This window comes from Enoplosus armatus, chromosome 15 (genome assembly GCF_043641665.1).
Source record: "Enoplosus armatus isolate fEnoArm2 chromosome 15, fEnoArm2.hap1, whole genome shotgun sequence".
In the NCBI taxonomy this organism is placed as follows: Eukaryota; Metazoa; Chordata; class Actinopteri; order Centrarchiformes; family Enoplosidae; genus Enoplosus; species Enoplosus armatus.
In genome coordinates this window covers 14,739,906-14,763,331 of record NC_092194.1, presented here as the reverse complement: position 1 = coordinate 14,763,331, position 23,426 = coordinate 14,739,906, and the positions used below count along the sequence as shown (strand labels likewise).

The following is a 23,426-nucleotide window of genomic DNA, read 5'->3' as shown; positions in this document are numbered from 1 at the left end:
ACAGTGGTGGAAAGTAACTAAGGACATTCATTTAAGTACTGTAGCCACTTAAGTACAATTTTGAGGTATATTTCCATTTTATGCTACGTTATACTACTACGCTACATTTCAGAGGGTAATATCGTACAGCCATACTAGTTACTTTACAGATTTAAGCAATAGTTTGAGATTTTGGGAAATGTGTTTATTTGCTTTCTGGCAGGGAGAAGGTCGATACCACTCTGTCATATTTGTCAGTTAGCTAGCTGAAGAACAACCAGCAGCCGGTTAGCTTAGTTTAGTAAATTGTTGTTTTTGCACTTTGATTTTTGTACAGATTAAACAAAGGAAATACAGCATGCTAATGAGTGACCTTCAGAGGTGCTGTATGTGGACTTTGTCACCTTTGGACAGAGCTAGCTGTTTCCCCGTCTCCCAAAAAACGACAAATGGGAGGATTGAGGTTGCCAAGCAACCAAGGAAGACTCCAGGTAGTAATAGTCTGGCGTATAACTCCACATAATACCTGAACATGTCTTCTCACACTTTGTTTGTACTAATTGAACAAAGAACGTCTCAATTCTTGAGCTTTACAGGTGCTGGTAGGTGTTTACCTTTGGACAGAGCCAGGCTAGCTGTTTCCCCCTGTTTCCAGTCTGTGTGCTAAGCTAAGCTAATCATCTCCTGGCTGTAGCTTCATATCTAACAACAAAGTTGAAAGTTGTGTCAATCTTCTCATCTTACTCTTCCCCCAGAGAGCGAGTATTTCCCAAAATACCAGACTACTCCTTTAATATTTCACACAAAAAACACAATGAGCTTATAGAATAGGCTACACAACAAATGCTTGTTATTTTGGCTTATCACAAAATCAGTCTGGTTGAAGCCCCCTTGTCACGTTTGATTTGTTGAGTTGTTTGCAGAGTGATTTCTCAGGGGATTTGATTTAAATTACTGTTTGATACTCAAATAATCCAATATTTAGTATTAAAACTAGCTTTAGCTAAACCAGCTAAAACAGTAAAATGCTGCTTACAGTACAAATTGATCAGTGACAAACTAAAAATGTCAGAGGAGCCATTTTCTGCAGAACGAGTACTTTTACTTTTAAGAATTGTACTATATTTTGGATGCAGGGCTTTTACTTGTAATGGAGTATTTTTGCTGTTGGCCTATTGGTACTTTTACTAAGGCAAAGTATCTTGAGTAGGCTACTTCTTACGCCACTGCCTACAAGACAAAGTGCACACACGCCTTCCCCTCCTTTGTCTGTGGTGCGTAATGAGTTTGCGTCAGGACTCAGCGTTTGGTTCCTTCTCGGCAAGTTCACTCCTTGAGTTTCAGCTGTCGACCGGAACAGAGAAAACAGTTCCTCTTTCTGCGCTCACAGGTTTCTCAAATCTAATACCAATAAAACAGCACCCGGAATAATCTGCGTCCAAGCGGCTGGATGATGGATTCACGGATGTTTGTCCCTGCTCTCCTGCTTGTCTTCGGCCTGGCGACAGTTTTGGCTTCTGCACCTGGCAAAGGTAGGAGTGGAAATCAGTGACTCCGTGGTGACTGAGGAGTTAATGGCTGCTAAACATAACCTCTCCCTTTCGTTAAACGCTTTTAGCTGCGTCATTATTTCACCTTTAGGTCCTAGGTAAAATGTAAAATATACAAAACCACTCACCTGACTTATAGAGACTTTTCTTTGGCCCTGTTTAGGACAGTGTTGTATTGGCTTTCTTGTGTCGTAACATTACAAAGATTAATGGGAAGAGAACCGGACATAGAGCAACAAAAAAACTTTATTTGAGCTGTGTTGGTCTTGAATACACTCCCATTGTTTGTATTTTCTGGTTTAAGATTATTTATTGTGAAATAATTCAGAAAATCTTAGGTAAAGCTGTTTGAGTTTAAAAGTAAGATAAACAGTGGTTCTATTGATACCATTGTGCCTCTGATAGTTTCATATCTTTGTGTACTGTTGAAACCTCTAAGCAGGAGTTGCAACAAACAAACCGGCTACACAAGAATGAGACTGTCTGTTTACACCTCACTTTTTAAAGATACCTGACTACACTTACACAACCCCAGCTGTTGTACTGTGTAGTCTGCTGGTGATAATATGACTGGTCTGAAGTCTGTGTGTTTACTGTGCTGCGTCTCCATGGAAAGTGTCTCAGGACGATCAGCGGTAGTTACAAAAACCACAGTGAGCACAAACCTTCAGGCCTCAATTAATCTGCGTCTCATAATGTCTTCACCTAATCTCTCCAAGATTAGAGTCACTTGTTCTTTCCCTTGTAAGGCAAAATGTTTGTGTGTTTGAAGGACATCGCTGAGTTTGCTCCCATGTTTCCCCTCTGTGGATTATTCTGTGGTGTTTCTAACTGTCTGACTCTTTTCACCACAGCGTGTGAGGCGAAGAATGGGACAAACTGTGAGGAATGTCTGAAAAATGTGACGGTAAGACCTGGGAGAAAACCTTTTGTTTCTGCTGGCCTGTGTGTGTGTGCTTGATGGGGAAAAAGGAAGTGTCTCAGGTGGAGGAACCATAGCCAGTGGCTACTCCTCCACCCTCCACACCTGTTAGACTGGTTTAGGGAGTAACTGATCTGTCTTTCATTCCCACTCTCCTCCTCCATTTTCTACTTTGTGTATTTGTGTAACAAACAGTATGTCCTACATTTGTCCTGATTACCTCTGGCTTCAATGTTTGTTTGAATAATAACAAGGTCATTACGTGTTTTGGTATTTTTACAGTGCTTATGGTGTATCAAAACCAAGTCGTGCATAACATATCCAGTGAGCACCATCCTTCCACCGCATGCACTCTGCCCATTGAATGATGCACGCTGGGGGCTCTGCTGGAGTAAGAGCGTGAACACACACACACACACACACAGCTTATTTCTATTTTATTTATTAGCGCAGAAAAAAATACAATCATTTCAAAAGATGATATGTACACAGAGACTTTCACATGTATACAATCACACTTTTCTCTACATATACTCGGGTATACATTGATTTGAAGTAAACAAAAGCTTATGCAGGAGAGGTAGGAAGCTACAAGCTTACACAAAGACCTCTCCTAAAAACTCAAGGCAAGATAAACAGAATTATATTGAATAAAAGTAACTACATCAAACCGCAACTCTGAGTGCTTAAATAAACATTTTTCATTGTTCATTTAAGGCCTTTAGGTGAAAAGTATTTTTACTCAATTACTGTACAAAAAGTAACTATTATTAATTAAACACTGTTTTGAGGTACTAGGTCGTTATTTGAATGTTTCCATCTTGCTTTACCAAATGTCACAGGATACTCAGTTACATTCCTCTGATGTAGGGCTGCCAGCAAATATTTTTGATTAATCAGTTGTTTGGTCTATTAACCGACAGAAAATACTGAAAATTATTCATCACAGTTTCCCCGGGTCCAAGGTGATCTCTTCAGACGTCCTGTTTTGTCTGACCAACATGCCAAACCCCAAAGATAATCATTTTAAAATACATGAAACAGAAAAAAGCAGCTAATCACCTTTGAGAAGCTGAAATCAATGAGTTTTTGGTGCTTATGCTTAATACATTAATTGCATGATTAATTCATTTAAAAACAATAGTTCCAGATTAAGTGTCTGTCGATTGACTAATCAATTAATTGACTAATAGTTGCTACTTCTTTGATGGCTGTAAGACATGTTACATATACAGAAAAACTAAGCTCATAAAAGGTATACCATGGCTACAGAAAATACTTGTTTCTGATTGGCTGGCAGCTGTCTGTAGTTCCATTCCGTTCTACAGTTCTACTGCAGCAGGTAACCATAGCAACAGCACTTCTTCTTTGTGCTACATTACCAGTTTGCCAGTACTAAGTGGCCATAGTACAACACCTCATGCTCCATTTTTGTAAATCAGGACAACCTAGTGTGTATTTTGTGTGTGTGTGTGTGTGTGTGTGTGTGTGTGTGTGTGTGTATGTGAACATAACGCTTCATAAGATGATATTGAGAAGATCTTCTACCGCAATATATGTCATTTTATATTACAATATCGGTGTATATTATGATATAATTTCCCTTGGTATTTTAGTGCATAATGAAAAACAAATACTGCAAAAGTCAAGAATCATAAATATAAAATAGAAATTTACAATAACAAATGTGAAAACTATATAAATAAATATGTGAAATATCTGTTTTCTGAATGAAAATAGCTGTACAGTATTGACAAAATGAACAGGATGGAATGTGCAAAATATTGACCAAGGAATGTGCAAATGTTCACAGTATAAAGAATATGTGCAAACTATCAAAGAAGGCATATTTCACAAGGAGTACTTGAACATGAACAATTTACTTCAAATATTCCCTTTTAATTCTGTAAACGCTGAATCCAGGACTTATACTTGTGTCTTTCACCAGTGACAATGAATACATCACTGGACTGACCTTAATTTCTCACATCATGAAAAATAACATTACAATCAAGCAACATTACGAGTGGTTAAGAGTGCATAGTCGCCTGTCAACACAAAGATTAGAATGATAATGTCAGGGAGAAAAGAAGAGTTCAAGAACATTTTTCTATCTTGAAGGTAGATCAAGATGAGAATGTGGATTCCTAAATAACTTTGTCATTGTGTTTCTCTGTCTCTGTCTGCAGTGAACTTCCAGATATTGATAATCACTATGGCAGTGATTGGTGGCATTATCATCATTGCCTTCCTGGTCTGCCTGTTCCGCTGCTGCAAGTGTGAGAATTTCGGGTAAGTGTGCGGTGAGCTCAGGTTGACCTGTCAATCTTCCTCAACACGAAGCTGAGGCATCAAGCTTTACTTTTGGTTCTCTTTAGTGAAGCTCAGGCTCTGTCAAACAATGGTACCATTAGTTGTTATATACATTTTTAAATATTTATAAGATCTTATCAGTAACCACAATTGTTCCTTTCAAGTTATTTTGCCATGTAGAAGGCTGTTTGCTGCCGTTCTTTATGGCAGCTGTATTTATAGAATACTTGAAATAATGACCTTTAAGTACAGGAAAAAGCTCAGACATTACTTATTATGTCTCGAAGCTAAAGAACTATTTACTGTAACGATCTGCTGCTGTCTGCAACTTTCTAGCTTCTTTTCATTAGACATGTGGAATGAACAAAATAATATACACACATGCTTTCTGACTTTTCTTGAAAGTGTACTTGAATGTGAATTATTCCAAAATCACACATTTCATGAGATGTACATTTCTGTCGGTTACTTTCAGATGTCCACACTCAAAACGCACACAGGCACGTACTGTGTACTTTCCCATGACCCATCTAACCATAACCTAACTTTGGTCTTGTGTTTGTGTGTCAGATCCAAAAGGTTTGAGGCCAAGATGCAGAGACAGACCAATAAGCTGAAAACCAAGCAGGAAGAAAGGTAAGAAATAATGTTTTAATGCGACAGGTTTGTCAACACCAGTGTGACACGACACAAGATCGTTTTTTACCCTTCATGAACCAAAACCTCACACTTCCTCATCCATGCTGTTTCGCCCTGATGTGTATTTCCTGCTATACTTTCACATTTCTCTATATATTTATTTATAATGTTTCCATGTACACAGCCCTTTCAACGTGTGTGTAACTATTTCTCATGGCACTGTAGGTAGTCGCTTTGGGCAATCGGCTGTAAACTGTAATGACTGACAGTGGTCTGTGAGTGCTTGTCTAATATTGCTGTGTGCAAATTAGTTTACAGTCCATATTTAGCTTTTTTGGATCTCTGCACATCTTGGGGCGCATTTAAACATTTCCACCTGTGTTACTGCTTTAAGGTAGTCTCTTAATAGTCTCAATGTGTAGATTTGTAGATGTGTAGACCAGCCCCACCCCCCCCGTTGCATGGTTGGTCATGATCCATATCAGTTCCCTTCATAGCACAACACAAAAGCAACCAATGAGGGAAAAATGCACACGTCAGAATGTTACCAGCCCAAACTGGTTTGTGGCCGCATGACGTTTGGGAGTGTTTGCCAGTGTGAAAAATATTATTAAGTCATTGTGTGGCTCAGAGGAGAATGTTTTGTCTTCACAGGAAGGCAGAGATGAAACAGAGACATGAGGAAATCAGGAATAAATATGGTGAGCTCTTGCACTTTTTCATCACTTGTCTCTCTCTATCTCTTCCTTACACATATGCAAATACAATTATAGTGAAGTTATGTTTTTCTGTTCCTTTGAATGAAAGATTTTTTGCTAAGCGTTAGATGAGAAGAATGATACCACTATCCTGTTTGCATTGTAAATACTAAGCACCTGCCAGCAGCCGGTTAGCTTAGCTGAGCACAAAAACTGGAAACAGGAGGAAACTATTAGCCTGGATCTGACCAAAGGTAACAAAGTCCGCCTACCAACAACTCTTACGCTTTTGTGTCAAGCTTTAGGTTTTGTGCCAGATTATTTCTTGGCCAGGTGCAGTAACTTCCTGTAGTCTCTGCTGGTTGCCTGGCAACCTCACAGTGACCATTGAACGTGTCGCTTTTACACTTACACTGGTTTTTGGATTCATACAAACGCAATATAAAGCGTTAGTTTGTGAACTTGTGAACAGTCTGGTAAGTGCATTTTGTTACCTTCAGACAGAGTCAGGCTAGCTGTTTCCCCTTGTTTCCAGTCTTTGTGCTAAGTTAAGATAACTAGCTGCTGGTGGTAGCTTCATATTCAACTGACAGACATTAGAGTGGTATCGATCCTCTCATCTAACTCTCAGCATGGAAAGAAATACACATATTCACCCAATATCAAATACTATTCGTTTAAATCAATGCATGACTTTACTGACTGTTTTCTGTTTCTCCAGGTCTAAGCGGGCAAAATCCCTACTCCAAATTTGCATGAGAGGATCTGTGAACTCACCATGACATGATCTGTTTCCCCTGAACTCTGACCCCCTGCACAACAGACATCAACAACCTGGCTTGCGGTTGTGAGAGAAGACATGACCTAAGAATTTATGTAAACTATAACTAAGACAATTTGTACAGCAGTTTTGTACTAGCAGTCTCTGGTATCATCCAGCCAATGAACAGGAATGTTGTGTTCAATGTGATGACCCAAGAGGCTGTAACCAAAGGCTAGAATATGTGTAGCAGTAATGTTCTTCACGACTATAGCAGTCTATCCTGTGGCTCCTATAGCATCCGTGTACTTATACTATTTATTAGGTAAAGTTTCCAGATCTGTTTTGCTCCTCTGACAGGAATGATTTTTTTTTTTTTAACATATTAGGTTTGGAAAAAATTAAAAGTTAAAATGCTTTACCCTTTACTCTGAATGTCTGCCTAATTCTAGCCTGTATATCCTGTAAGACTAATAAAATACTTTGAACTGATAATTATTCCTTCAATGGCACTTGACTTTTATTGTTTATGCTTTGCCTTCATTGTTTGCCTTATATCTTATTATTATAAAGTGAAAATTAATTGATTAAAACTTTAGTGGCTTTTCTACAGTATACAGTACTTCACCTGGAGAAGTTTAAATGCTTACGAACACCTCACGAAAGGGCTTTAGTGGCTGAGGCCTGACATTGGCTGTGTGATGTAAAGAACATTTTTATTTTGTGCACTGTACTGTAGGTGTTCAGGATATTTTATGTCAGCAACTCTGATAAGGATAAGTGCTTAGCATAAATTAAAATGATATATTTTAAATATTAAATATATAAAAAAAGAAACACCATGCAGTTGAATTTTATAAAATATTCGACATTGCTGAATTGGTTTGTATTTTTGTAAAGAGGCAATTAATATAAACAAAGGGAATTAACAAGTTGTATAACTGAAGGGCAATTGGTGATCTATCATAGTGATTATAAATGACTCTATATTGTTAGCATTAATGTTTACATTTCTTAAATAAGTGCCTTGATGTGATTATAGATAAATACTAGTCAGGGTTTATGAAAGGTCAACAAATTTCAATATGGTTGAATACAATTTTTATTTGGTTTTCGACAAAACTTCACTGCAACTATATTATTATTATTGTTATATTAGGTATTCTACAAGGTTATCCTATCAGTCCGCTTTTTTGTTATTGGCACAAAGACACTACAAATGCAGAAGGATGAATTCAATGGTATTAAGATAGTGGAAACATAACTAAAATGCTGTCACCGGGCTGGTGTTACTGCAGTATTTTTGTGTGATATCTCAGAAATTAGCAATGGGCCATCTCACTGTTATCACTTGTCTAAAATAGAATCTTAAGAAATGTGTTATTTTTTTATAAGAAGTTCCCAAAGACTTTATTTGACCTTTTTCCTTTTTTTATACCCCTCTATTTTAAAAAACAAAACAGAGTTTAGTCTCTTGCTATGTGCTTTTGTGCCCTGTATGTATTCTCATATGGACCTGTCCAAAAGGGACCATACACAGTTATTAACATTCAAGTGATATATACATTTTTGCTGGCTTATCAGTAAATACTGTGTATGTGGTTTCTGTGGGTGCTGATATTATATTTTTCAGTACCATAAGGCAATTTTAGATTGCACAAAAATATGTTAAACAAGCTCTTATTCACAGTTACACATTATGATTTATTTTTGTGTCTTAATTCAGCGTTATTTATAAGTGTATGTGTAAATATTCACAATACAAATACACGCACAGGCGGAGTATTCAGAGGTTTTGACACAGTATTATTATCAGTTCGCGTGATCGAGTATTTTGCACATGTGCGCGCTCCCGTGTCCGCGCTCCCGCGGTTTAGAGGTCACGTGGTCCTCTCAGATCCAATCGTTTATTTGTAACAGCGGTCCAAAGCGCGCACCCGTCAGCGGACGAGAAGAGAGGACAGAAGGCGGCAGAAAGACAAATAAAGCTCAATTAACCGACTATTCTGAAAACCTTCACACGAAATACAGCCAGCATGTCAGAGGAAAAGCCAAAGGTAAGATATAAAGATTTAAAGAGCTGTAGATTTGTAGTGATGGCCCAGTCGAGCTCCTGCCAAACCATTTCTCAGATGTGCAATCTAAAATGGCCTGGTTTGCACGTTTCTCTTGAATCGGCGCAGTGTTTGTTTCGCAAATGAATGAGTACCCGCACAACAATATTTACATGTATATGTGCTTACGCAATGCTCTGTAGATGTAAATAGCAGAGGTTATGTCCTACTAACTCGGGCCTCGAAGATTGTGAGCAGAAATGCCAATTATACCATGATTGTCGTTTGCGGATTTTTTTCTTTGTCGAAACGGGACCACGTTATGTCCGCAACGCCGCAAATGCCGCAACTGCAGCAGCTACAAAAGAGCGCAAATGGAGGTGACGCACTCGTATAAAAAACATTGTAGCCGTGCTAGTCGTGCTGTTTTTAATGTGTCTGTGCTCGTTTGGCCACAGTACAACGAAACAAAACTGCTAGCAGCGTTAGCCGGCAGCTAAACTCAGCATCTGTCTGAAAGGGGCTGCCGTGCCAACCAGCTAGCCCGGAGCTAACCATGCTAACGTTAGCATCTGTGACTGAAGCAACATATTGTAACGTAGCCTGCCCGAATTATTCTGACTGATCGAAGTTTGTTTTGGTTAAAATATGTGTAAAATTATATAACCATAGTCCCTCACCAGACATTGTGGTCTTACTTTGTTATTGTGACATTTCTTTTAAAGTTTCAAGCTAATTATATGTAGCTTGCAGTCAGGTTACTTGGCTGGCGCAGCTTACATCTGTGATAGCAGTGTTATTTTTTTCTGTAGTGTATCTGTGACGCTGGTGTGATGTTTGTGACATCTCTGTTACTCACTACTGATATGTTGAACACGTTTGTCTCTGCAGGAGGGAGTAAAGACTGAGAACGATCACATCAACCTCAAGGTTGCAGGGCAAGATGGGTCGGTGGTCCAGTTCAAAATCAAAAGACACACACCCCTCAGCAAACTAATGAAGGCGTACTGTGAACGACAGGTGAGTTGAAAGCCCAAATGACTGCTATTAAATTCCCTCCTCTTCAACACCATGCAGTCATTTTGGATTTGCTGTATTACCTCATTCAGCCTCCCCATCAGTTGCACACTTCACCTTTCTCCACCATTTTTTGTACTAAAAGTCCTCAACAAGTGGATTCATCTTCATGTCTGTTGTGTCGCTCCTGCAGGGTCTCGCAATAAGGCAGATCAGGTTCAGGTTTGATGGCCAGCCTATCAATGAGACGGATACACCTGCACAGGTAAAATATCATGCTCTATTCACCATTATATTCTTTTTAAACCTCTCTGAAATGGTTGATCTACATGATAACACACTAGAGAAACCGGCCACTATTGGAGAGCATTCTTTAGAGTAGCACTTTGTTTATTTAACATCGACTGCACAATTCAGACATTTCTCTGAATAGTCCTAAATAATTTTCATCCCTGCATCGCCTGTTCAGTTATTGATTATATCCACTAACTGGAACCTTTCTTGCTCTGCTCCTCTCAGCTGGAGATGGAAGATGAAGACACCATAGATGTATTCCAGCAGCAGACGGGTGGGCACTGCTAAGCCCTCCCCACCTCATTGACGGCCACCCTCAGACCACGCCCTCAGCCACATTCACTGTCCCTCCCCACCCTAGCGCTCCTCTCAGCCTATTATTATTATTATTATTATTATTATTATTATTATTTCAGTTTAAAGATGTCTGTCATGGTTATTCGTCAGGTGTGTGGGGAGGGGGCTCCTCAGCTGTTTATGTACTGTCTCAGCCAGGACTGAACTTTTGTGCGTGTCAACAGTCAACAGTCTCTCTGCTGGCCAATCAGGACAACATTTCCTTCTGACACCGCAGGCTTGTGATTGGACCAACAGCGCGTCACTGCTGTTTGTCAGTGCTTCTCCTTCACTCTCCAGTGAAAGCTTAGTATCCAGTAGTTTGTCACGGTTTTCATCCATCGGGGGGTCGAATGCGAGGCTCTGCAAGTTTTTGTCCAGGGTTCACAGTCAGTGGGCATGAAAATGTTTTGAAGTGGAAGCACTATCTGAACTTAATACACACCCGCCTTCCATTTCACTTCGCTTTCTTGTGTGTTTTTTGTCTGAATGGTGACTCCTGCTCTTCTGTCAAAAAGGTATTTTAATTCTCTCTGCATTTTAGATGCTTTTGCTAAAGAGCTCTGCAATGTTTTTGTATTTTTTTTTGATTTTCTTTTAAGAATTAACACCCAGGGGGCTTGTTGATTTTTCTGTACAGAAGTATCAGAGTGGATGTTTAGATAAATGTTGTGGGGCTTGGACCAATACTCCAAAGACCGAACTTCAGTTTCATATTTAATGTACTTGGATCACTCTAAAAGCAAACTGCAAGGTCAGAACTGTCAAATTTTAGGGGAGTTTGTATTTCATTAATATTACTTGCTTCTTCTTTGACTGCTACTAATTGGGAATGGTTCTCTGTGGGTCTCCGTGGTACAGACTATTATTCACTCATCCAGACAAATGCCTGTTTAGGAGAGGGGAATTTAATTTACACCATTGGGGCGCATCCTTTATTGGAGTTTGGTTGGTCTGGCTGTGTAAGGATAGTCTCTTGATGTGGAATACTTTATTTTTTGTTTTCTTTCCCTATTTTCTGATGAAGCGGGTCAGTGGCCAGTCCCTATGGTGTTCTTACAAACGGCTCTACTTGTGGGTTTTACATTTGGGGTGGGAATAACTGGAAGGTCGTTCCTCAGCGTTGGTTGGTGGGTCAGGTGTCTCACCTTTGTATTGTCCTTGCGAATGTAGGCTGATGGGACAACTGATTCTAGAGGTTTTTGAAGAGGAGCAGCTTCCAGTTTGAGCAAGGGTATCCAACAAAAGTCAGTATCTTTTAGTTAACACATTTTGAAGACACTTTTCACTGCTACATCAACTGTCTGAGCTGTTTTCCTGGTGTGTAAAAGGCAGACGTTGTAGGCAATTTGTTCAAAAACCTGACTGCAGTGAAGATATCCCAAGTGGTGTCAACAATATTTTACAGTTTTGGAGAAGGATGAATGCAGTTTGTTGTACATCAGGAGGGCAGGGAGGCCAACCAATGGAGTTTGGGAGTGTTCTGTACCCACAGGGCCCCGTTCTTCGTACGCTGATGACTGACTTTGCTTGATTGATTGTTGATTAAAATGTATCTGTTGTTGAAGCAAAACCTGCCAAGCTTATTCAGAGTGAGTTGGATCATAACAGCCCTTTAAGTGTACCAATTTTAATTTATTTTCAGATAAGGCTACACCTTTCTTTAGAGGCACCAGTTGGTCAGTATTGTCATGAGTTGAGTAGTTAAAAGTACAACAAAACAAAGAGTTTGTCGCAGTGTGAACCACTGTTATTTAGACATTTGCAATACAGATTACATTCTTGCATTATGAGGTATTTAAAGTGATGCAATATGGGCTGCAGTTGTAATTGGCCTCCAGAAATTTGTGTTTTTTTTGTCTCCCTTAATGTTTAAGTTCCCATAGCCTTAAATGTAGTTTTGCTCAGCCACATTAGTAAGCTGTTGTCCTTTTTAAATAGTAATTAAAATTGTAGTCTACATCATGTTTTTCAGCTGTATTTTTGTATCATTCTATATAATAAAAACAGTCAATTGCAATACCTTAACATTTCTGAATGAATATATGACAAATGTTTAAAAAAGGTTCACTGTACTGCCACCTGCTGTTTGAAGTCTTTACCGCATCCACTCTGGCCCCAGTGAATATAAAATGAAATTTTATCTGAGGACTACCGGACTCTCAACCTTTCCACAGTCTTTAACAACAAGCATTGGACAAAATTGTGTTATACAGAGACGTGCTAAAATCTGTGTGTGATTACTCTTGAAGACATGCGTCTGCACAAGCCGATCACAAGCAGCGATCACGGTTTTCATCTTTTGTCTCACAAAATAAGCACAGTTATCAAGACAGCCTTCCACTTGCATTTGAAGAACTCGGTTAGCTGGACAAAGACCTTTTTGAGCTGGCAGACATACGAGCTAAACTATGTAACGTACGAAGAACGGGGCCCAGGTCTTTTCATGTTATTTGTTTCTCTACTGATTTGTACATTATTTGTGGTCTTTTACTACTGTATACAATAAATATAGTTTGGTACTCAGATTTGCTGTCACATGCATCATTATTTTATATTTGTGCATTCAAACACGGGTTAAGCACTGAAATGTGGATTTTAATGCTTTACAATTATCCTTGGGGTTCTTTTTAGATTGTTGTATTACTAAGACATATTTACAAATGTTGCAGGTGGATATTCAATGTCTGTCTTACACGTATATATTAAGGCACAGCTGAACCTGTGACATATTGGCCTTCAACCATTTAACCTCACTGCTGCCTGGTATACTGTACATTTTGTCACTTGTCAGAACATGGCTGTCATTGAATTATATATAGTTGGTGTGTGGTTGATTATGCAAGACAGGGTTTCAATTCCCTCAGGCCCTGCCTGCTAAAAATGTGTGCTCATAAGAACTGTGGCTTGAACAACATAGACCGCTAGGTGGTGATAGTGAACTATGATAATAGTCACATCTCTGTTTGGTTTGGTTTCATTCTGTTGTAAAACAACCCACACATAACACACATTTGCCCAAATACTCACCAAAAAACAAAACGAGTCAATCTGACATGAAACGTGCAGAAACATAATATGAAACAAAATAAACTATAGAAAGCAATGAAACAAAGAGACTTACTAGATAAAAACACCAAAAGTTAAAATAACTTAAATCCATAGTGGTCCTGAGACACAAATGTACTTCACTTAGAGAGACAAAGGATCACTAAATTGAATGACGCAGATTAAAAAAAGATATGTTGATATATTAAACCAAGTCTGATAATTATTTCAAAGAGTGTATTAACTTCCGGAGCGTTCTTTATCACCTGATGCCTGATTTAGAACCTTAACTCTCATCTGATACGCTGACTGAATGGCCACATTCAGCACAACTGGAACAGTGATAAGACTTATAGCAGCAGTTGATGAGTCAAACCAGGAATAAGGAAAAGCACGCGTATGAGCGGGCAATCTACATTTTACACTTTTCTGCATCCGAACACACAGAAACCACACGGGAGAGTGCACTCCACGCCATGCCTGGAAGGAAGAAAGATTAATGAATGGATAGAGGACAAGAAGAGCAAGGCAGAGTTGATATCTTGTATCCTGATCTTTGTGCAGTCTATGATCTTAATGTGGGCGAGAAGAAGAGAGACAGATTGCATTTGCCTTGTAAATGTGCCCGTCGGTGGATGAGACGATTCAGAGAGATCTGACACAAGCCCAGATGCCGACGTCTCTCAACACGCAGTCTGATTATTTGCCTAGTAGCCAACAAACCAGGCTCAAGTAGACTTGAAATGATTCTAACAATTTATTTGTAGTGGCATTACATTGCTGGGTGACCATGGATAATCAAAACTTCCTTTGAGACTGCAAGGAAAATATTTAAATCCTGTGATTTATCCAATTCAAGCAGGTTGATATAAATGCAATAAAAGCATTATTTTCAAATTCCATTTTAATGCCCCCTTGCTACTTTGTCATTGCAGTGTCTGCCTGATTCCACTATCCTGAGACTTCATCACATTTTCAACAAGTAATATTTGCAGATCTTTTAGGAAAACATCCCGGTTTGAAACTTTAATATCACAGCTGTTTTCATGCACATACCTCGGTTTCTCAGGTAATAAACCGTGGGATAACAGCTCATACCCATATATCCATTAGTGGACCAAAGGTCACATATGTTCTGCTGTTGTTTCTAGGATGCCTTTTAATTAAAAAGAGACATGGGCCTTTCGTGTAGTGAACGTCTGGAGTTTATCTTTTGACAGAACTTTTCTATACCATTACATTAAAATATTCCATCTGTCTACTTGTCTGTCAGTCTGTCTGTTTGTTATACGTGAGCATGAACACACACATAGTGGAGCAGCTCACCCCTCTGGCAGGTCTGTGTCATTAGAGGCGGTCGAGGGAGGATGAGTGACAGGCTGGTTAGTGATTTGCATGGCTCTGGTGGTTAAAAGGAGCTGCAGGTGCAGGATTCTCCACACAGATGAATGGATTTCTCTCTCAGCACAGATGCTCTGGGACTGTCTGTTTGTACTATTTAAGTACATGTAAGTTTGAGTTTGTTGACTTGACATTTTTCTTTGGAGTTGGAAGATCTGAAAATGCTCACTTGTGTCAATAAGAAGAGTGCACAATCGCCCGGTGCGTATAGTCACTTAAGATAGAGACAAAGGGAGCAATACATAGAGAAATACCTGCAATATGGAGACTTTTGTACCAGCTGGTAACTGAACCAAACAGGCTTTTTGTTATGACATCGCTGATATTTGTGCAGTTCCTTTTCTTGGGGTTAAGGGTCATTGCCACCACCGCAGACACATGGAGACACTGTACAGGTATGGTACCATTTTATTCTATTTTACCTCTCCCAGCCTCAGCTTTACTCTCTATGTTACCTCAGCTCAATTCAACACATCTGATGTTCAGTTAATGATTATTCAGTGAATGGTTTACAGTTTCATCTGAAAACCTGGGAAACCCCTCCAGCTAAAATTCTTTTGGATAATTCCAACTGTCTGCGTCTGCTTACAGTGCAGTGGGAGTGTTTGTGTGTGCAGTATTGCGTGCAATATTAACTTAAATTAACATCCACAAACAAGTACAGACATTGGATGTGGTTAGGATTCCACAACAATTTGACGCACTTCAGTATATCAGGACGAACAGGGTGCATGTTTATATGATGTCTCATCAATTCCAGAGCAATTCTCTTCCATTATTCTCGCTTCTCAAAGAGCGCCTTTCTTAGTAACAACCCCTCCTAAAACCTCCTATAGCTCCGACGCCACCCAGGGCTATTTCTCACACAGCAGGAGGGTCAGGGACTCAAGCATGCTATGACATTAATTGATTTATTAGTTTATAGCAGTTGTTCCCAACCTTAGAACAAAGCTATGTCTACTTACTACTTATTAACTTATTATTATTGTGAGCAGTGGTGTTCAGATCCTTTACTGAAGTAAAATTAATAATACCACACTGTAAAAGTAATCCATTACAGGTAAAAGTCCTGCATTGAAAATGTTACTTAAGTAAACGTATGTAAGTATAATCAGGACAATGTACCTAAAGCATTAAAAGTAAAAGTACTTGTGACTTTTATACTACTATGTGTTATATCATTATAATTTTATTATCGATTAATCTGCAGGCTATTTTCTCAGTTTATGGACTGCTTGGTCACAATTGGCCAGAGTGACACCTTCACAAGGCTTGTTTTGTCCAACCAACAGTCCAAACCTCAAAATTATTAAAATGATTTAAAATTATGACAATAATTACAAGGAAAAGTCAGTCACTACTTGTATTTACTGTTGAGTATTTTAATTTATAAGAAAGCTTCATTAAAAAAATCTTAATTTGTAAAGTAACAAGTTACTAAAGCTATCAAATAACTGTAGTGGAGTAAATGTATAAAGTAGAATGAAAAGAAAATACTCAAATAAAGTGCAAGTACTACTATTTGGGTAAATGCACTTACTTACACTCTATCACTGCCTATGAGTGATTTTCCCTTTTCCAGTTGTTCAGTTTGAATATTTAGAAACCTGTGGAAAAATCTGAAAAAATAGACATAATTTGGGTAGCAGATAATGTTTTTGGTTCTTTGCTATCCCATTAATTGTCTAAGGGCCCCTCAGACCTCTTTAGGGGGTCCAGACCCCAAGGTTAGGAAAAACTAATTTATAGTATGGCAAATTCTGCATAAAAAGGGTAAAGCAGTAAAACAATCTTCCTGACCTCTTTATTTGCTTATTGTGTGCAGACTTGCTCCCTTTGGATCTTCTGTCTTTTGTCCTTGAGAGAGACACCTCCAAACTTGTACCAGGGGTGCACATGAGGCAGACTGGAGGGGTAAGGGGGGTCCATTTCTCAAGCCCTCATACCTCCATGAGCTTTCCCTCCTCTCAGCTGCTGGTGAACTGCGACCTCTTCCCCAAAGAATTCTCCATTGTTGTGACACTTAAAGTCACTCCCATTGCATCAAAGGTGAGCGTCCACATCTGTCAGAAACAGACGGTACTGAATGCCAGTGGTGGAGGAAGTAATCAGATTATTTACTTAAGTGAAAGCAGTAATACCACAGTACAGTGGGACGGTGGTGGAGGCAATTTAAACTATTTTACATATTTTGGAGTAGTTGTATATACGATATAACAATGCTCTGTAGTTTATAAGATCATTACAGGTTTTTAAACTCTTAATCTGAAATGTAACAAGTAACTATAACTGTCAAATAAATGTAGTGAAGTAAAAATTACAATGTTTCCCTCTGAAATGTAGTTGAGAAGACTTAAATATAATATGCAAGGAAAGTACAAGTAGGGTTGCAAGTAATAATTATTTTCATTATTGATTCATCTGCAGATTATTTCCGACTAATCGTTGCAGCTCTACGTACAGTACTTTAGAAAATGTACTTTGTTACTTTCCACCGCTGCCAAACACAGTGTGTTTTTCCTGTTTGCCTTTCAGAAAAATGAATACATCTTTTCCTTGATGGAGCCAAAAAAAGTAGAGAAAAGAGGGGTGGTGGAGAAGGAGGAGGAGAACGATAAAGGTAACATTTCGGACAGGAATAAAGAGAGGGGTGTCAGCGGAGAAGAGCGACATGTCGAGAGGAAGAAGGAGAGGCGAATCAAGAGTGAAGAAGACCGTGGACGGATCATTCTGGGGCTGAGGTTCTCAAGGAAACGTCTGCACTTCCTCTTTAGAGGTCACGGAGGGGTCGTACAGCACTGGGGCTTTCGAGGCAGACTGGCTGATGACCAGTGGCACACTCTGGTTTTAGCCATTGATAGTCGTCATGTCAGGCTCACAGTGGACTGCAGACCACCACTGGAAATGTAAGCTGATTTTTTTTGTTCCTCTTGAGTGATTATGTTCGCTGGGTGGGGTACACTGTCTGTCTGCCATCATCCTCTCTTCCTGTTACATCTGAATTCCCTTGAGGGATAGTAGATCCTTCACCACAATACAATGGCACTGCTCCAAATCTGCTCACGCCCTGCAGCCATATCATAGTGACCTGACAGTATGTGATATATGGTTTTCAGTGGAAACTCCCTCTGGCGCACTGAAGGGAGGAATATCAGCCTCTGTACAGTTCCTATATAATTCCTGTCTCAGTCCTAAAAACAGAGGAATGGAGGAGACTACTTTAATTACAGAGACTTTTAGTTCATTTATAGAAGCAAAACAATTTAACTCAGCTATTAGAAATAATTATTTCTTTTTATGGCAAACAGTGTTCCCTCCAGGCCTTTCCCCTCAGACCTCAACATTCAGGGATCAAGATTCCACATTGGCAGTCGGGGGAGATGGAAAGGCTTGTATTCAGTAAGACTTATATTTCCTCATCACTAACTTTAATAAGAAATAAGCTGCTAACTGCTGTTTTCTCAAAAACAACCAAATCTTCTTCTTATCTGCTGCCCCATGTACAGGGTCTGTTGCGACAGCTGGTTTTGGTGCCAGGCTCGGATGCCACCCATTACATCTGCCCCTCTTCCGACCCCCAACTAGCAGTTCTGTCAGTACCACCACTTCTCTCAGATCTGCCTGTCGTGGGGAGGGGGGGTGACGGCCATCTGACTGCCTATGGTAACTTGCAGACGCGTTTTACAAGACATGACATATATGCTTTCCTGTGTATGTTTCTCTGCTTCCTTGCCTCTTTGATTGTCTGCTTGTCTTCGTGTTTTGATCACAAACTGTCAGATACAGAGGAGCGAGTGTCGGTGGGGTTGCAGCGGTCGTGCTCAGAGCTGCTACAAGGCCAGCTGTGGTTCAATCCGCTTAGGAAAGGCCTCTACCTCTGTGACGGTAGAGTGTGGATCGCTGTGCTAGAGGGTGAGAATCCAAAACATCAACCATCCACTTATGAGCAGGTTGTTACTCAGCTTACATTTTTACAAACATCTCATCTCTCATCTACTCAGATCATAAACGACTGGACTATGTGTTGGAACACCAGGTCCTCACCACCAGCTCAGAGACGCATGATGTAGAGGTATCCTTCCACTTTGTAAAAACAAATATTTATGTATATTTGTTGTGTCTGTACTATTGCTAGGATCCTCACTGTACTTAAAGTTAAGGAAACCAAAGGCACAAGAGAAGAAAAATATTTTTCTTTAGGGGAATCTTGTGGTTTTTCAAGACCCGGGGATCCCAACAGAGGTGTCTTTTAATCTTTCTTCAGTCCTAGTTGGTTGTGGTTGATGCTTTTCTCTGTTGCATTCCCACTTTTGGCTGATTAGATTTCTGCATAAAATCTTGTGCAGCGTTATTTTTCACCATCCTGTGATTTCCCTCTTCTATACAATATGGCAATATAAGTTTTTTCATTCTATCTTCAGGTGTTCCAGGTACCTGGCCTGGGTCTGATGGCTGCCATGGCTCATCGGTCAACAGGCTCTGGCTCTGCTTTGTATCTGTGGAGCCACACAGGTTTCCAGCTCTACCAGAATGTCAGCACATATGAAGCTCTGGCTTGGAGACACTTCAGCATGGGCAAGAAGGTTTGACCAAAAGGAAGAGATGGGTTGGAATACAAATCAAACACATGCATCTGCATGCAGCTGATATTCCCTGTGTTTTGTTACTTTGATCTAGATATTTCTGGTGGTATCTAACTCTGGCGGAGGGCCAGACACACGTTTTCAAAAAGAATCAGGGATGGACTTCTCTGTGATTTACAAATGGAGCAAAAGAAGAAAACAGTTTGTGCGGTTCCAGACTCTGCAGACCCACTGTGCACGGGACTGGGAGGCCTTTAACATCGATCGACAAACCTACCTCGCTGTGGCCAATCACAGACAAGGTAAAAACGAAATATCCATCAAATGACTACCTGTTAACTTCCGACATTACCAAAACATTAAACTGTGTTACATTCTCTCTCTTTCTGGTTTGTTTCACAGGTAATAATAATCACACTATAGACAGTGTGATATACAAATGGAACAGGTTAACAAAGTCTTTTGAGGTTCACCAGATGCTGCCGACCTCAGGGGCCTACGACTGGGAGTTCTTCACAGTTGGACCGTACCATTTCCTGGTGGTTGCAAATGCTTTTGATGGAGTGACCACTTCTGTAGACTCAGTCATCTACGTTTGGGTCAATGGAAGCTTCCAGGTGTTCCAGACAATTAAGGTATGTGGTGAACATAAAAGGGCAAAAGAAATGCGTCATTGGCCTTGAATAAATTGCCTGAAAAAAATACCCATCGGTTTGTTTTGTGTACCCCACCACAATACAGGGTAACTTTTGAAGATGTTTGAGTGTGGGTGGAAATTTGTCTTAACAGCATTTAATGTAGCATTTTGCTGATTTCCATACCATTCATCTTCTCACCAGCTGGGCTTTGATTTCCTCTGATGAGATCTGTATCTTTGAGATGAGTATGAAAAACCATCTTGTCTGTACACACAGAAGGAAGGGAGTACAAACGGGGAGAGATAAAAGGGGAATGAAAGAGAGATGGGAAGCAAGGAACATTTAAGACAGGGCCAAAAATAGAGCGTACGGTTTGCCATGATTTGCTTGAGCGATAACAGTGCTTTGACATGTAACTGATAGTGAATCATATATTTGAATCTAGCCACATTTGAGGAGAGCGTGTTGACACATTGATAGTCACATGGGAAAAATACGGAGATGATTTAGGGGAACTCCACAGTTAGATGTGAGGATCCTTAAGAACACCTTGGGGCAGGTGGAAATTGATCATGTAAAATCCTCCAGAAATTAGTGAAAGTAGATCATTTTGGCATTTTTTATATGTATTACTCTCTTAGCTGTTTCAGCTTCTCCATCTCTATGTTTAAGCAAACAATAGTTGAAGAAGTACTCAGATCTTTTACTTAAGTAAAAGTACCAATACAACAAAATAAATATACTCCATTTTAAGTAAAAGACTTACATTCATCCAACTGAATTAAAAATAGAGAAGTAATATCAGCTAAATATACTTAAAGTATCAAAAGTAAAAGTACTCATTCCACAGACAAATGGCCTCATTGAGTGATATATTATTATATATAACATGATTATCTGTAAGTAGCATTTTACTGTTGAAGCAGGTCGACGTGGAGCTAGTTTTACAGTTATACAGTAGATAAATTGGGCAGTTGTTCCCAATATAGGGGTCGAGCCCCCTCCAAAAGGTCACAAGATAAATCTAAGGGGTCATGAGATGATTAATGAGTCCTGCTACACAAATATGTCTTAATTTTTTGGACTTTTCTTGGATCTTTGGATGCGAACCGGGGGCTTTGCGGTTCATGGTCACCACCTTAACCCCTTGGTCAAGAGTTAAGCTTACATCTTTTTTGTGAAATATTGGATAATTGCACCTCTTTGTGCCTCAAACAGTTATTTAAATGAAACCATCTGAGAAGTTTAGAGGGTAATATATGGAGTTTATCACATGTTGGTTTTTTTATTAATATTAATCTGAAAAGTAACTAGTAACTGCAATTGTCAAATGAATCTAGTGGAGTAAAAAATACAATATTTCCTTGAATATACTCAAGTAAAGTAAAAGTACCTCAACATTGTACTTTGTCACTTTCCCCCACTGTAAGCAAGTTAAATACAATTTACGCATTGGTTTCTCTCTCACTGTCAATCCAGACGTTCTGCGCCACAGACTGGGAAATGTTTCAGATTGGCAGTAGAGTCTTCTTAGTTGTTGCCAATGGACACAGATTCCACGGTAACGGACCAAGTCGATATGCCATCAACTCCACTATCTACGAACTGGACATGAATGGACAGCTGTTTGTCCGCTTCCAGGATATTGTCACCTATAGGTACAGATGTGTAAACACTATAGTACGCCAGGTGCATGTACACGCAGACAGACTACGAGAACACTTCCTGTGTAATAACCTGTTTGCTGCCATTTCAACCTCTCGTCATCACTGCATACCTGTTCTGTCTCTCCAGTGCAGTGGACTGGGAGTTCTTCAGCCTCGGGGAGGAATATTTTCTGGTTGTCGCTAACTCCTTTAACGGAGAATCCTACTCTCTCAACAGCGTTCTCTACAGGTACTCAACTTGTCAACAACACCCCTCCCAGTGTGAAATAATTCATCCATTCTGATGGCCCTCTAACTTAGTGCTGAGACACACACCTACACTGTTGTAATGTAGATCTATTTTCCTCCTGTGAACCAGACTACTGAAAGCATACCGGCACTTTTGACATGTGAGGATTCACTAGGAACAAGGAACTGGCTGGCAGCTAATTTTAGGTCTGGAGCATTAAGCAGATGCAAATACACCTTTGATTTGATTCTTCTTCTCTGTTTGTTTTTAGGTGGCAGGGATATGAAGGCTTTGTTCCTGTTCATTGGCTCCCAACAATTGGGTGCAGTGACTGGGAGTTTTTCAGCTCCAAGGGAGAATCATATCTGATCTACTCTAGTGCCAAAGCGCCTCTCTCCAAAGTGTTCAAGCTTAAAACCTACTAGGCAAAACAAGAAGAGCGTGCATGTGGCTTTGTGTACTGTATGTATGTGTGTGTACATGCTGTCCTTCTTTGTAAGTGTCTGTGCGAGAAAATGTTTGCAATAATGTAAATATGCCTTTTCAATACTGTGCCTGTTCGTAATTTGCATACAGTCAGGGCCATAGCAACCATTAAGGTCATGTCCTTAGTGTGTTTCTGGGAATTGTTGGGTTTTAACAACCTGAGGTGGATTTTACATTCTGCAATTACACAGAAGTTGCACATGGTGGGATTTGAAGAATCATTCTGATATTTCTCAGAGTAAATATCCTTAAATTTGACAGTCTTAGGCAAGAAATATTCAATTAAACTGACAAGTGATAAAATAATTTAGTATTTCTTTACAAGAATTATATCCTAGGTTATCCTAAGGTTTTGAAACTGCTTTTAGGCTACCATGTAGGGAGATACAATTTACCAAAAATATAATCGAACAGTTAAATTCATTGATAAAATGAGAAAAAAGTAAAACAATTAGAAAATAAGAGATTTTCTTGTGGTTTCTGATCAGAAATTCCTCAACCATTGGTGCAAGTTAACAACTGATGTACCTCATTTTAATACAAATATCACATGCACAATATTTCTATGAGAATATGTATAATGCATATATCAATTTGTGTGCATTATCTGACAGAATCTTTGAAATTATTTAATATTAATGATATTTAACATTTTGTTTATTAACTGGAATGTGTGTTCTCTCGTAGACTGATTGTAACTTTTTTTTTGCTTGCATGAATCATACATAAAAAGTGACAGTAAATTATTAAAATTGCAATAAACCAGACTTAATATGTTTATATACAAGACAAGAGTTGTTTGTGTGTCGGCT

General features: G+C 39.3%; 3 protein-coding genes across 4 annotated transcripts; all 3 read left to right on the top strand.

Annotated features, from left to right (window-relative positions):
• Window positions 1-1,282: 1,282 nt before the first annotated feature.
• pttg1ipa (PTTG1 interacting protein a) lies at window positions 1,283-7,356 on the top strand. Its single transcript, XM_070920256.1, has 7 exons — window positions 1,283-1,511; window positions 2,384-2,436; window positions 2,734-2,842; window positions 4,641-4,743; window positions 5,335-5,400; window positions 6,058-6,104; window positions 6,823-7,356. The coding sequence occupies exons 1-7, from the start codon at window positions 1,430-1,432 to the stop codon at window positions 6,858-6,860; spliced, it is 498 nt and encodes a 165-aa protein (XP_070776357.1). The 5' UTR covers window positions 1,283-1,429; the 3' UTR covers window positions 6,861-7,356.
• Window positions 7,357-8,793: 1,437 nt separating this feature from the next.
• Window positions 8,794-13,090, top strand: sumo3a (small ubiquitin like modifier 3a). Of its 2 annotated transcripts, XM_070919906.1 has the most exons (4): window positions 8,794-8,918; window positions 9,807-9,935; window positions 10,126-10,197; window positions 10,452-13,090. In XM_070919906.1, the coding sequence occupies exons 1-4, from the start codon at window positions 8,898-8,900 to the stop codon at window positions 10,512-10,514; spliced, it is 285 nt and encodes a 94-aa protein (XP_070776007.1). In that variant the 5' UTR covers window positions 8,794-8,897; the 3' UTR covers window positions 10,515-13,090. The 2 variants fall into 2 exon arrangements, with proteins under 2 accessions (XP_070776007.1, XP_070776008.1); XM_070919907.1 differs by lacking the exon at window positions 10,126-10,197.
• Window positions 13,091-15,321: 2,231 nt separating this feature from the next.
• LOC139297295 (thrombospondin-type laminin G domain and EAR repeat-containing protein-like) lies at window positions 15,322-22,553 on the top strand. Its single transcript, XM_070919905.1, has 13 exons — window positions 15,322-15,406; window positions 16,837-17,060; window positions 17,547-17,917; window positions 18,320-18,410; window positions 18,518-18,674; window positions 18,792-18,923; window positions 19,013-19,083; window positions 19,433-19,594; window positions 19,689-19,896; window positions 19,997-20,229; window positions 21,712-21,890; window positions 22,027-22,128; window positions 22,400-22,553. Exons 1-13 carry the CDS (start codon window positions 15,322-15,324, stop codon window positions 22,551-22,553), a joined length of 2,169 nt encoding a protein of 722 aa, XP_070776006.1.
• The last annotated feature ends 873 nt before the right edge of the window (window positions 22,554-23,426 follow it).

Bases quoted from the DNA above. Each gene is read 5' to 3' on its own strand.
- pttg1ipa (XM_070920256.1), top strand. From the start codon at position 1,430: ATGATGGATTCACGGATGTTTGTCCCTGCTCTCCTGCTTGTCTTCGGC. The intron at 2,843-4,640 runs GTAAGAGCGTGA...CTCTGTCTGCAG, and splicing joins ACGCTGGGGGCTCTGCTGGA to TGAACTTCCAGATATTGATA. The intron at 4,744-5,334 runs GTAAGTGTGCGG...TTTGTGTGTCAG, and splicing joins TGCAAGTGTGAGAATTTCGG to ATCCAAAAGGTTTGAGGCCA.
- sumo3a (XM_070919906.1), top strand. From the start codon at position 8,898: ATGTCAGAGGAAAAGCCAAAG. The intron at 8,919-9,806 runs GTAAGATATAAA...TTGTCTCTGCAG, and splicing joins TGTCAGAGGAAAAGCCAAAG to GAGGGAGTAAAGACTGAGAA. The intron at 10,198-10,451 runs GTAAAATATCAT...TGCTCCTCTCAG, and splicing joins AGACGGATACACCTGCACAG to CTGGAGATGGAAGATGAAGA.
- LOC139297295 (XM_070919905.1), top strand. From the start codon at position 15,322: ATGACATCGCTGATATTTGTGCAGTTCCTTTTCTTGGGGTTAAGGGTC. The intron at 20,230-21,711 runs GTATGTGGTGAA...CTGTCAATCCAG, and splicing joins AGGTGTTCCAGACAATTAAG to ACGTTCTGCGCCACAGACTG. The intron at 22,129-22,399 runs GTACTCAACTTG...GTTTGTTTTTAG, and splicing joins CTCAACAGCGTTCTCTACAG to GTGGCAGGGATATGAAGGCT.